The 15131-nt window shown below is 39.9% G+C and overlaps 1 protein-coding gene and 1 pseudogene across 2 annotated transcripts in view; one reads left to right on the forward strand and one right to left on the reverse strand.

Moving 5' to 3' along the window:
- LOC139458313 (uncharacterized) overlaps window positions 1-14659 on the forward strand; it is a 61044-nt gene extending 46385 nt beyond the window's left edge. Inside the window, exons 6-15 of one of the 2 annotated variants that reach the window (XM_071239702.1) lie at window positions 8082-8471; window positions 8639-8998; window positions 9416-9448; window positions 9932-10312; window positions 10485-10844; window positions 11184-11570; window positions 11743-12102; window positions 12508-12540; window positions 12671-12979; window positions 13217-14659. In XM_071239702.1, coding sequence (XP_071095803.1) covers window positions 8082-8471; window positions 8639-8998; window positions 9416-9448; window positions 9932-10312; window positions 10485-10844; window positions 11184-11570; window positions 11743-12102; window positions 12508-12540; window positions 12671-12979; window positions 13217-13305 — 2702 coding nt within the window. In that variant the 3' untranslated portion in view covers window positions 13306-14659. The remainder of the gene's footprint in view (window positions 1-8081; window positions 8472-8638; window positions 8999-9415; window positions 9449-9931; window positions 10313-10484; window positions 10845-11183; window positions 11571-11742; window positions 12103-12507; window positions 12541-12670; window positions 12980-13216) is intronic. The other variant, XM_071239703.1, reaches the window with a different exon arrangement.
- LOC139458316 (uncharacterized) lies at window positions 2066-2964 on the reverse strand (annotated as a pseudogene).
- Window positions 14660-15131: the final 472 nt, after the last annotated feature.

Here is a 15131-nt window from a genome sequence, read left to right on the forward strand (position 1 = left end):
AAGAGAACAACTTACTGCATAAGGGACTCCGACGCTGTATTTCCTTCAGCCTTTCCCATGGATAGAACAGACGCAAGGCAGAGTGGGATATGAGTGAGAGTTTATTATCTCCTAGACGAGCAGCTTGCCAATACTGACTAGACCCCTTAGCCCAATGCATCTGGTTTTGAGATGCCAGTTTGCCCTTTGTCCCCTATGCCACCGCAGTTTTACCGAGCCTTGGCCAGGTCACACTAAAATTAGAATAACTTTTTAAGTGTGAATGAAAGAATACAAAAGATAACACGATGCTTCTTCAGTGGCAAAAAACGGGCGCAGCTTTATTACATAACAATACAGGCGGAAGTCGCGACAAGCAGTGTTACACAGTACACAGCAATGCAGTTACATTGCTTGCGTCCGAGGTTTGGATGAGTACACATCGTGACGCAATGGAGTAACTACCAAATCATGACCAAATGGGCCGGAACATACACATCATGACCAAATGGGCCGGAATATACACATCATGACCAAATGGGTCGGAATATACATATGACCAAATGGGCCGGAATAGAGATGACAGTTTGACTAATGAATTTATGTTGAGACAATGAAGTATAAACTGCCTCACAAACTGCATAGTATTCTTACATTTAGTTGACTGCTTGTTCAGTATGGACACTACTGCTTGGTTATCACTATTTATTATTAACTTTTTGCCCCTTTGGGCATCAGCCCAAATGTTAACCGCAACATAGACTGGGAAGAATTCCAGCAGCGTGATGTTTCGTGTTAGGCCTAAAGTCCTCCAATGTCCTGGCCATGAACCGTTGGTCCAGCGTCCATGAAAGTACGCTCCAAACCCACATGACTCTCCTGATGCACTGTCTGTGTAGGGGTGTAATGCTTCATTGGTAATCCAGCATTGATCCAGGAATAATGACGTTCCATTATGATTGTCCAGGAATGAAAGCCAAATCTGTTAATCATCTTTCATATTTCTTGTTACCCTAACTTTATGATGGGGCTTCTTAATACCACAAATTGAATCAATGGATCTCCGTGGGAATGGCCCTACCTATGTAATTTAGTGAACCATTGAGACTCTCTACTTGCTGTTTGGTTGCTTTGGATTTTGACATGACAAACCTGAGTTTATCCTTAGCATCCTGTAGTTTGTCTGCTGGTATGGTTAACTCCATTCTTACTGTGTCTAGCTGAAATACAAGGAAGCTGATTAATGTTGTTGGGGTTACTGTTTTGTGACTGGCTATAGGTATTCCGAGTTCGTCGCAAGTTGCTAATAATGTTGACAGGACTAACTGACATTCAGACTTATCTCTTCCAGATCCTCCGCATAGGTAGTCGTCCAAGTAATGCATCAACTCACCTTGAGAATTTAACTTTGTTTGAACTATCCACTGGATGAAAGTGGAAATTTTTTCAAATATTGAGCAGCTTATACTGCACCCAAATGGTAATGCTTTGTCGACATAATATTTATGTAAGAATTTTATTCCTAGTAAGTGAAAATCAAGAGGATGCACCATGCATAACCTGAAAGCACTTTTGATGTCGGCCTTTGCTAAGTATGCCCCCGGACCAAGCTGCTGAATCATCAAAATTGCATCGTCAATGGATGAGTAGGTTACGGAACAAAGGCTGGGGCTGATGAAATCATTTACTGACATACCATCTGGATACGATAAGTGGTGGATGATGCGGTACCCGTCTACTTCTTTCTTTGGAACAATTCCAATAGGAGAGATCCTCAGGTTTGGTAAAGGTGGGTTATGATATGGACCGGCCATTCGGCCTAATTGTACTTCATTGGAAAGTTTCCCAAGTATGATTTGTTCCATTTTGAGATCTTGAGCTGATTTTAGGTTGTTACAAACTAAACTGGCCTCTCTGGGTCCTGTGTAATGTAAATGAAATCCTTCGGTGAAACCGCAACGAAGAACACCGGCATCACTTAACAATGGGTAGGACTCCAGGTATGCTAATAGCTTATCTACTTTGATAGGTGTGTGGCCCAATGCTTGCACGTCTTGGGAGGTTTCTGTTGCGAAACTGAAATGTATTAACCTCTGGGGCTGGTTGATTTCAGGTAACTGATTGGTTTAATCTGCACTTTGGGAATGGGTGGCTCCCACCACACTGATAGCAAACATGAGGAAAACGGCAATGTTGTCTGCGACAAAATGTTCCAGGGTCATTTAAATCCCAGCAAAAACCAACTTTTAAGGTGTTTGCAGTTGGAGATTGTGAAGGCTGCTTGAAAGTGGTGAAACTGCGGTTCACAGGTTGAGGAATGACATTCATGTATAACATCCACAATTCCGCGTTGATTGTGCCCCATGCCTTGTCTGTGGATCTACTTATGCGCAGCCTAAACTGTTTATCATAATTTTGCCAACCCTGGCCCCTGCTGGCGGCCAATCTAATTGTGTGCAAATATTTAAGCATTTGCTGGTGGCTTTCGGGGAATTTCTCCAGGTATATGCTGACAAATATGATAAAGGCTGTTGTCCACTCTTCCACTGACTGTATGTCCTTCGACTGTCGTGACATTTACAACTGACCAATTGAGTTTACTCTGATAGTGCTATCCATACTTTGCTCCTTATCCAATCCCTTAATCAGGGTAGCCAGATCTACATATTCCCCATTGTGTATTTTATCCCTAATTGGTTGGGGGATGAAGGAACCAACATTGTCAGTTGACAAAGCAACCATTTTGTCACCACTGCATGCAATCCTAGCATTTATAGGCATGTTAAGCGTATCGTTGTCAATGGCAACAGATGCGAGAGCGTGTGTGTTGTGATTTATCGACTGTACTAGCGGGATAGTTGGGGTATCTAAGCCTATCACTACATGAAACCGTGCATCATTATTGAAAACATGAGGTAATACATCACCTGATCCATTCCTCGCATCGACGGGCTGCGATGACCGAGAGACGGTAGTTGACGCCATGTTGTCTGCATCGCCGGGCTGAGAACTCCGATTCGTCGGTTTGTTGACTCGAGCTGATTTCCGCGACGATCTCCGCGACGATCTCCGGTCGCTGGGTGCTTGGATCTTCCGCTTCCTCGATCTCCGACCTGACATCGTTCTTCTCACCAAACGTACGGACAAGAAATTACACTAAGACGATAAATAATATGTTGCCTATGAAATTCGCGTTTGGCTGCTTGCTGGTGTACGCAGAAAGAGGCTTGATGCAGTCACGTGCGTCACGTGATCGGTTTACGATTACCAATTTACCTTTGCTTCACAAAATTGAAATACACACAGTCTGAATAAAAAGAATATATTTTTTCCTACAATGCGAGGCATGTATAAGCAAAATAAGTGAAAGAGGGGTTTGTATATTCTAAGAACACCCCCCCACCCCCACACACACACCACCACCCCCACCCCCCACCCCCACCCCCACACACACACACACACCAGAAATGAAATGGTTGCGTCCTTTCAGGTTATACTTCCCTGTGTCCTAACGTGTTCTCCTCCCCATACCCACGACCACATCAACAATGTCACCATAACCTTCCCTGTTTCACTACAGTGGCCATGGTAGGCGGATCCCTCTCTCTGCACTCTAACGCAGATCTGTAGATGAGTATAGGGCAGTCTGGGACTTCTAGTGGTGGTTGAGATTGCAGGTACAGGTATATGTGTTTAAGGTTTATAAAGTTCATAAATGTAGTTTGTATGAACGTTGTAGAAATATAAGCTCAACGCCGGAGAATATCAGTGATGATACCTGGTGTTTGCAAAAGGGGAAAGCATGTCCTGCCTACCCGCAGCCTTTAGGAGGGATATTCACTTGTTGTTACATGTTGGTATCTGTATGACCATAGTCATGAATACTACCCCCCCCCCCCCCTACAATGGGTAGATTCCTGTATAAACACTCTTACCAAAATGTATTCCACTCTATTGACACTGTCACCATGACCCGAGAAAAATTTACACATAAGTTGTTTATAATACAACTGTCAAAATCTATACCTGGTGCATTCAGGACAAAGAATTAATTTGCTCAACAAGGAAGTAAATCATACAGGCTGGGACTCTCAGTGGTGGGTGAGATCACATGCACAGGTATGAGTGTTATCTGTTTCAAGGCACAGTCGCAGTCATAGTTGTATCCACAATTCTAAGAAAGATAGAGGAAAGATAAAGACATGTTTACTTCTATGTATCATATCTCGATACTGTATAAAAACGTAATGATGTCGAGGATATTTCCAAATTTGACACACGCGATGCATTTCTCTATTTTGACTTGTACCATATGTTCCCGTGTTTTTAGGTGAACAACTACCTTGCCTTTGCATGTGTTTCTGACTTGTAACACTGGTGGAGCAGGTACACCTGGTATCATCACTATTTGATAACGATTCATTAACGATTCATTAACACATGATGTAGTTGGAGTTGTACAATCGACTCTGCTTTTGGTGGATGTTCATTATGAACATGGAAAGGATTTTGTTGCTTATATTTACAATTGTATGAGTGGGTGAGTTAATATTTAACATCACATTGGCAATGTTTTAGCCATATCGTGACGAGACAAATATTTACATTAAAGGTGAATGTTTAAACTGAATGTTTAAACTGTGTACAATCCTGTCTCTGAAGGACAGTTATGATAACTCGATTATCACAGATGTGCGTAAAACTAGTTTGCCATTTAGAGCATGTAAACATATATTAGCCTTCAACAACACAATGTGAAAATGGGCTAAGATCGCCAGCAACTGAAGGCAGATCACCACACTGGGTACCATGGGGACTTAATATTTACAATTAGTGGAGAGGGACTCCATGTGAATGAATGGTCTGTGAAAGGAAGCAGCTGACATTCGCCAGGAAATAAAGATTTGTTATTATTTGTTTGAACGTTATTTGGTCAATGTTTGTTTTTGTCAGTCTACACATTTGTCAGCATGTATACTGAACCAATCTGCAGACCTCAAATTGTCAGTCGTGAATCTCCTGTAAGCAAACTAAAGCATGCTTTAGCACACTACAACGCAAAAGTTTGCTATCGTGTTTTGCGGATTAGGAGTTTTATGGATCGCCGCCAACGCGTGACGGGCCATGGCAATAGTCTTCATACATTCAATGTATACTACAATGCTACGCTGTGAATGGATTGCAGTTACATGTAATGTTTGATAAATACATGTAATATATTCATGCTATAAGAATGATGTCATTAAATAGTCTTACTGACATGAATTCACAATCTACTTGCATCATGTCTTTGTCTTGTATAAATGTGCATGTATATATTTATGTACTAGAATATACTGATGTAGTTTGATGAATGCCGCTCACTTTGACACTGGTTATATCAGTGTTGATGTATGTACATGTACTTGGGTGAAAAACACACACCATGTACATGCATGGAGGGGCGTCCTGATTGGTGTGGCCTCGAAGTTAACGTTGTTAGGTGCATTACATGTACTCCTACACAACTCATTATTACATACACATAGAAACATATACTTCAATTCCCATGTTATTTACATAAAAACCAACTATAACAAATGGATCTTTCTGTGCATAGCATATGCGCAGTGTCATTGTGACAAACAATTGTATCGCTAAATACAATGTCTATTCCTAATGCAGGATATTAACCATCCCCAAACACACTCGCGGGATAACCTCTATGTACACACATCCAGATATGCCACCTGTGTGAAGCATTATGAAGCTGAGAACTGAGATGCCAAGTATTACGTGCACTCACATACAGAATCAATGTCATTCTTAAGTGTATGTCCTTTCTCTGAAAAATGTACCTCTGAAGTATTTTGAATTTAGTAAATATAGTACTGAATAAAACTTGGTAACTCAGCTTTACTTGGGGTCTCCGACAGATATGATTTTCAGTTTATTGACAGCTTTGATTAATAGGGATGACGTACATGTAGTCACGTACTAAACTACGGCTGTTTTTTATCGGGTATGAATAGATGATTCGTCTAGTCATCATTGGAGTAGATACGTACATCACTGTACACACGTTATATGAGTAACTTTTATATGATGTTATATTGGAGATAAATCGGGGTATCCGTTTGTTCGCTATATCTGTGTTCGTTGTAACCATGTACTGTACTGAGAGAATTGTTACATATCATTTCTTGTACATTCATGGTTGAATAAAGAGCCCACATGTAAGCTGTAATCGGTGCAACTGTGTGTCCACATGTGCAGTCTCAGCTGGCTAACGTCACATTTCCCACCAAGTCAACTCTATTTTTCAAGCATTATTTAGTTTTCAAAGATATTTTAAATAAAAGAAATTAAAATGAAATTAGTCTAGAACCATATTTAAAAATCCTATGTGTATTTTGTCCAAAACAAAAAACCTATACACCCGTTCTATTTTCGTTCCGATGGACATACATGGACCATTCAACTCGCTCGCGAAGGTCGAGGTCGTATACAACCTTAAAGCGTTAAAGCGTAGGTATGCCAAAGTTTTACACACATTCTGCGTAGTCCCCGCGTAGGTTCGCCAAAGTTTTACATACATTCTGCATAGTCCCCGCGTAGGTATGCCAAAGTTTTACATACATTCTGCGTAGTCCCCGCGTAGCTACGCCAAAGTTTTACACACATTCTGCGTAGTCCCCGTCTGCGGAAGTTTTGCAAAATAAAGTAAAAAAATTGGGGTTGTAGTGTACGTAACTTTCCTATCCTTGGCATAGCCATTTCAATCTCACCCAATAAATAAATTGTTGACTTTGATATGGCATGTAACGGTCTGGATACATTTTTGGGCATGAATTTGGCGCATTATAAATATTGACATTATTATCACATTATTATTATGTTTAACGTCCTTTAGGAGATACAAAGGATGGACTGTTTACACATTTGGGGTCGGTTGTTAATAATGCCAGTACATTCCATGTATGATGTATAATACATGCTACATCTACTCTTGGTGAGCTGCAGACCGCCTCCGTGGTCTAGTGGTAGAGTGTCCGCCCATAGAGTGGATGGTCCGGGGTTCGATCCCCAACCGCGTCATACCAAAAGACGTTAACAGATGGTATTTGTTGTTACCCTGTGGTCTGGCGCTCGGCAGTAAGGGGCTAAAACAAGGACTGGTAGGCTCGGAGTCAGTATACTGTGTCTGAGTGGGGTATTCATGTTAAATTGTGTCATGGTATCTCAGTGAGCTAGCACTATAAATCGGCATCACTCCGGACTAGTACAAGCAGTTACACAAACACACACACGTACATGCACGTAGCTATATAAGTGCAATAATCTTGGACGTGACGTTAAACACCACCTCACCTCACCTCACCTCACCTCACCTCACCTCACCTCACCTTGATGTGCTGCAGCTTGATAAATAGTTAGATTGTGTGTAAATAAACTACGGGTGAATTGAGATCTTATCTACAAAAACATGGCCAACATACACTCGGGGGCAACCATTTGATTTCTAGGGAGGGGTATACATGTTTCGGTTGTTCATTCTTTTTAAAATACCAAATATATTAATGGTGAAAATTATTAGATTGTTAGATAATGGGTTGCTATAACTTGGGAGAAAAAAACACATCAACTGCATACTCGCTTGACATGTTTCAGGAACAGGAATCCACATTTGGAAGAAAGAAACAATGAAGTGTTGTCATCCGCTTGGTCTCCTGACATGCATTACATTTGTTTCTGGAAGTAAGTTGTCAGAAAAAGAGGTATCGTTTGTGAAGCTGTGATTGTTTAAATTGTTCACTGTAATTCATTTTTACCTTACTTATTATTCTCGTGATATTTTAGCAGCTAGTCACTGGCATTGGGTGGTAAAGTGACACAACAATTATTGGGTTCGGGTATCAACAATCGTACCTGAAATAGAGAATGCATTGAAGATACTTATACTAAAGCATCTTTTAGCTGGGTGAATATTATCATCTGTGTACATCTTCTGAACCAAAATCAAATCTGCTACAATGTTACAAACTTTTTACAGCAGATATATTATTGTATGCTTCACGCGACATTTTGTCAAGTTGTCGACTCCTGTGTTAAATATTTTTCAGTCACAGGGGCAAGACTGACCACATCACCAACACAAATAACTATTGGGGGAAGTAGCCCAACATCTCAGCTGACTGTAAGTTGTAGTCCAGATGTACCCGGGATAACACAACTGTTTAACATAGAGATTGGCAAGAAATCTTCTACTGGTTCTCATCAGGCTATAATACGAATGACCATCACAGATTCGTCAGTACAAGTAGTGGACACAGGTCTACAACAGCGGATGACAATCTCAGGTTCTATTACTGGAGCAACAGGCAGCATACAGTTCACCCTGACAGATCTGAGATGTACTGATACTGCTTCTACATACTACTGTCAAACATTATACTTGGCAGGGTCAGCTGGAAGTGGAAATGATGAGGGAACTGCCAGCATCACAGCTAGAAGTATGTATGTTTATAGTTATTTAAATATAATGTACTACGCTGTTTTTGAGTAATTCAGAAAACATATCTGACGTCAACATACATCAGTGTTCCGAAGTATTGACATTCTTTGTCGTAAACTGCTTACCCACGAATATGAACATCAGTGATTCTATTATATCTTACAGGTTACCCAGAGCAGATAGAGATGTTCCCCACTCCCGACAGGGTCAGTTATGAAAATGGTCAGCTGATCTCATTCAGATGCACAGGGAGGATCGGGAACCAGTTTGATGACAACAATCTCCAGAACCTGTGGACATGGGAGTATCGATCTATAGACAACGTGTTCCCCTCCTGGACACGATATCCAAACGACCGAAACATCACCTATGAGCCTCCTACTCCCGTATCTGGATTAGGGGGATGTCAGTATAACGGGGCGTCAACACTGCTTCATACAGTCTCGAATCTAGACAATGGGAGACAATTCAGGTGTTCTTTCATTAGTGAAGACTACAGTGACAACAAGACAGTCCTTGTTATTGGTAAGATTTCATTGAATATTTAAGTCCTGAGACCAATTTAAATCTATCAACATCAATACATATCAACATGTGAACATGTAACTAACCGTAACTCAATATTCATCTTATTTTTAGCAGCATTAATCAAGTCTTACTCCATAAACACCCACGTACAGCTTAAATATAGATGCCAGCACGTGCATAACAGTGTCAAGTAAACAATGGAAATACATTTTGCAACCGTGTCAATAGGTGTCATTAGGTGTCAATTATTCAGCATGTATTTGTATAAGTCATATATATACTACATGCATATGTATTCTATACATATGTACCACCACCCATTGTGTAAACAAAGAGATTTTAAATGTACACTTAAGTAGGTTATCAGGCATATGGTACCAGCATAACAACCATAAATCTTAATTATATTTTCAGAACCAACAACTGGAACAACCACCATTCAACCCAGTGAGTATCGCATCATTCTCATGTACCCCCCAAAACATAAACATTGAGACAGCTACAATGAAGGGCACACTATCCCATATTTCTTTCTGAGGATAAAACTGAGACCAAGATGGACACCTATTTCATTTCAGATGCAAGACCCTCCACGCCAACTGACTTCAACTGCAAAGAGCATACGGCCTCAGTTTTACCTTACTTATTATTCTCGTGATATTTTAGCAGCTAGTCACTGACATTGGGTGGTAAAGTGACACAATAGGGTTCCGGTATCAACAATCGTACCTGAAAATAGAGAATGCATTGAAGATACTTATACTAAAGCATCTTTTAGCTGTGTGAATATAATCATTTGTGTACATCTTCTGAACCAAAATCAAATCTGCTACAATGTTACAAACTTTTTACTGAAGATATATTACTGTATGCATCACGCGACATTTTGTCAAGTTGTCGACTCCTGTGTTAAATATTTTTCATTCACAGGGGCAAGACTGACCACATCACCAACACAAATAACTATTGGGGGAAGTAGCCCAACATCTCAGCTGACTGTAAGTTGTAGTCCAGATGTACCCGGAATAACACAACTGTTTAACATAGAGATTGGCAAGAAATCTTCTACTGGTTCTAATCAGCCTATAATACGAATGGGCAGGACAGATTCGTCAGTACAAGTAGTGGACAAAGGCCTACAACAGCGGATGACAGTCTCAGGTTCTATTACTGGAGCAACAGGAAGCATACAGTTCATCCTGACAGATCTGAGATGTACTGATGCTGCTTCTACATACTATTGCTCCACCTTATACTTGGCGGCGGGGACAGCTGGAAGTGATGAGACAACCACCAACATCACAGCTAGAAGTACTTATGTTTATAGTTACTATAAATATAATGTGTTAGATGTCCTTACACTGTTCTTGTGTAATTCAGAAAACACATCTGACGTCAACATGCATCAGTGTTTCGAAGTTTTGACATTCGTTGTCGTAAACTGCTCACCCATGAACATCAGTGATTCAATTATATCTTACAGGTTACCCAGAGCAGATAGAGATGTTCCCCACTCCCGACAGGGTCAGTTATGAAAATGGTCAGCTGATCTCATTCAGATGCACAGGGAGGATCGGGAACCAGTTTGATGACAACAATCTCCAGAACCTGTGGACATGGGAGTATCGATCTATAGACAACGTGTTCACCTCCTGGACACGATATCCAAACGACCGAAACATCACCTATGAGCCTCCTACTCCCGTATCTGGATTAGGGGGATGTCAGTATAACGGGGCGTCAACACTGCTTCATACAGTCTCGAATCTAGACAATGGGAGACAATTCAGGTGTTCTTTCATTAGTGAAGACAACAGTGACAACAAGACAGTCCTTGTTATTGGTAAGATTTCATTGAATATTTAAGTCCTGAGACCAATTTAAATCTATCAACGTCAATACATATCAACATGTGATAAAATGTCGCGTAAGTCACTGACATTGGGTGGTAAAGTGACACAATAGGGTTCGGTATCAACAATCGTACCTGAAAATAGAGAATACATTGAAGATACTTATACTAAAGCATCTTTTAGCTGTGTAAATATAATCATCTGTGTACATCTTCTGAACCAAAATCAAATCTGCTACAATGTTACAAACTTTTTACTGAAGATATATTACTGTATGCATCACGCGACATTTTGTCAAGTTGTCGACTCCTGTGTTAAATATTTTTCAGTCACAGGGGCAAGACTGACCACATCACCAACACAAATAACTATTGGGGAAAGTAGCCCAACATCTCAGCTGACTGTAAGTTGTAGTCCAGATGTACCCGGGATAACACAACTGTTTAACATAGAGATTGGCAAGAAATCTTCTACTGGTTCTAATCAGCCTATAATACGAATGGACAACACAGATTCGTCAGTACAAGTTGTGGACACAGGCCTACAACAGCGGATGACAGTCTCAGGTTCTATTACTGGAGCAACAGGAAGCATACAGTTCATCCTGACAGATCTGAGATGTACTGATGCTGCTTCTACATACTATTGCTCCACCTTATACTTGGCGGCGGGGACAACTGGAAGTGATGAGACAACCACCAACATCACAGCTAGAAGTACTTATGTTTATAGTTACTATAAATATAATGTGTTAGATGTCCTTACACTGTTCTTGTGTAATTCAGAAAACACATCTGACGTCAACATGCATCAGTGTTTCGAAGTTTTGACATTCGTTGTCGTAAACTGCTCACCCATGAACATCAGTGATTCTATTATATCTTACAGGTTACCCAGAGCAGATAGAGATGTTCCCCACTCCCGACAGGGTCAGTTATGAAAATGGTCAGCTGATCTCATTCAGATGCACAGGGAGGATCGGGAACCAGTTTGATGACAACAATCTCCAGAACCTGTGGACATGGGAGTATCGATCTATAGACAACGTGTTCACCTCCTGGACACGATATCCAAACGACCGAAACATCACCTATGAGCCTCCTACTCCCGTATCTGGATTAGGGGGATGTCAGTATAACGGGGCGTCAACACTGCTTCATACAGTCTCGAATCTAGACAATGGGAGACAATTCAGGTGTTCTTTCATTAGTGAAGACAACAGTGACAACAATACAGTCCTTGTTATTGGTAAGATTTCATTAAATATTTGAGTCCTGACACCAATTTGAATCTATCGACGTCAATACATATCAACATGTGAAAATGTTTCTAACCGTAACTCAATATTCATCTTATTCTTAGCAGCATTAATCAAGTCTTACTTCATGAACACACACGTACAGCTTGACTATAGATGCCAGCACGTGCATAACAGTGTCAAATAAACAATGGAAATACATTTTGCAACCGTGTCAATAGGTTTTTTATTCAGCATGTATTTGTATAAGTCATATATATACTACATGCATATGTATTCTATACATATGTGCCACCACCCATTGTGAAAACAAAGAGATTTTAAATGTACACTTAAGTAGGTTATCAGGCATATGGTACCAGCATAACAACCATCAATCTTAATTATATTTTCAGAACCAACAACTGGAACACCCACCATTCAACCCAGTGAGTATTGCATCATTCTCATGTACCCCCAAAACATAAACATTGAGACAGCTATTATGAAGGGCACACTATCCCACATGTATTTCTGAGCATAAAACTGAGACCAAGATGGACACCTATTTTATTTCAGATGCAAGACCTTCCCCGCCAGCTGACTTCTACTGCACAGAGCACACGGCCTCCAGTGTTAAGATGCAGTGGACCTACAGTGACACACATAGTGGGGGATATGTGTTCATTCTTTCCTATTGGCAGAAAGACTCAACTGTATGGAGTGTTACTAACGTAACGGCAGACACAGGCATGCCTCAGACGCGACGGACACACATTGTCCCACGGCTGCAGTCAGACACTCTATACTACTTCCGGTTGCTGGTGGATGGAGGGTTAGCGGGTCAGAGCGAGGCTGTGACTTCAACATGTTTCACGGGAATCGATGGTAAATCATGCTGGATCAATATTCTCACGATACTAACACTAGTTCCCCCATTTGCATCGATTCTAAACTAAAATGAAGTCAATGGGGATGACGATGATGATAATGATAATGATGCATAATGCACTAATGACATTTATGATGGTAGTTTCCATTTAATGTCAGGCTGAACAAGGGAAAAGAATAAGATAACAATGATGACTGATTATGATAAATATATTTTTGTCTAACATATTTCAGAATGTGAAACCTCAAAAGGCGTGACGGTGGGGAAGAATGCGGCCATCAGCATCAGTGTGGCTCTACTTTTGTCAATCGTTTTTAACTAAACACACAACTTCAAAAGATCCAAAAATGATGTTAATTATTAGACATCAGGTGAATGTGTTTGATATTTATGTAACAAATATATTTTGATGGTAACAACGTAAAGGAAAACTGTGTGAGCCATGTTTAATACGAGATCCATGTGAATAGTATGTTGGTGACAAAATAGTATCATCTTATTTGCTAGGCCTAGCAATTTGCTTAGTTTTGACAGTCTGAGACCTCTTTGTTTCTACCGCATGAGCGATTAACGATGTCTAGATTCAAAACAAAAAAGTCCCTTATAATTTTTGTCAATCCAGCAAAATTTTGAACAGCGTCTGGCTAGTGAAATGTAAATTCGGCCTTTTTCCCTAGTTGCTTGGTCCATCTGAGAAGGGTTTAAGATGTGATAATGATTCGGCTGGTGTAGTGAATTCACTTGTATGTCCACATAAGCAAATTTGTGTGGGAAGATTTGTATAGGTCCAATGCTTTGACTTATGTACATCTGTTTTATTTGTTTTCCATGCCAATTCCCATTTTTTTTATCAATAGATGATCAACACTTATAATTTCACCTAAATGTGAGTAGTAAATAACGGAATTCTTGGACACACATATGTGTACAGTTTCATTTGAAAAGCTTTTACAAATAGTCTAGCTCCGCAACGATTTTAAAATATACGCTTCCATAGACGTTAATTCGCAATAACACCATAGTGCTTTAACTTCACATTTAGCATACACAAATATTCTTGTTCAGCAAGATTTTTTCATTCGTTTGTGACGAAGTGTCACACAATACACATCTATTTTTATAATTGTGTAATCATTGGTGGATCTGTTATAAGTTTTTTTACTACCTTATTATTCAGTTTATGTAACTTTAGTTTATATATTTGCAAATGCGTGTAGTTTGAACAGCCTGGTGGGAGAGTAGTAGATGGTTCCCCCAAATACAAGAGATAAAATGATTCGTGGTACTGTTTCACAATCATGTCACCTTACAAATGCTAATAGTCTGGCATAATATGACAGCAATATATCCACAAACCAGCAACATTGTAGCATTATATAACACATTATATCCCGTGTGTTGTGGATTCAACAGGACTGGACGATATCCCCCAACTAATTAAACAATATACCAAAATCGGTATTATTGTTTGTTTGTTCGTTGTTTAACGCCGCACACAGCACTCAATTCCGGTGTGAAATTGTAAATTTCTCATTTAACTTGACAATTTCGCAAAGCGCCATTTTTATGACTTGACCAGCGTGTGTTCCTTTGCTTCAAACTGCTGTCTCGTACCTTTCAAGGATATGTTTTTGTTGAGTATATAATCATATCCAAATGTATAATAAACAGTTCCAGTGACCTCATATATTTGTTATTACTTTTGTTTATACTTGTTTAAGATTTTGCAAACTAGGAACAACTTTTGAAGTTGCAATTACAAATGGAGAGGGGGCGGGTGAAACGTCCCTGCGTGTTAGGTTTACGTTTCAAGGTTTTACATTTGTAGCGAAAAAACTAATTTTCCGATAGACAACTGCACAAAAAGTATACAATAAAAAAGATATTCCATATGCCTAGTGAAATATCATGTTTCTCTCATCCCGTGATGTGGAAAGGAGATTTTCACTGGGTCAAAATTATCTCTTTCTCCCCGTTACTCGAAAAGAGAGACATATTTCACTCGACACATGTACTATCCTCTATGTATTTGTTACATAAACCACAAGCGATACATTGATAATATTTCCATTATGTTCACGAAACGTAATAAATATGATTATTAAATTTACAAATCATATCTGTATGTTCATTGATATGACAACTGCG

The sequence above is a fragment of the Haliotis cracherodii genome, unplaced genomic scaffold, assembly GCF_022045235.1.
Source record: "Haliotis cracherodii isolate W230 unplaced genomic scaffold, xgHalCrac1.p SCAF_12, whole genome shotgun sequence".
NCBI classification, from domain to species: Eukaryota; Metazoa; Mollusca; class Gastropoda; order Lepetellida; family Haliotidae; genus Haliotis; species Haliotis cracherodii.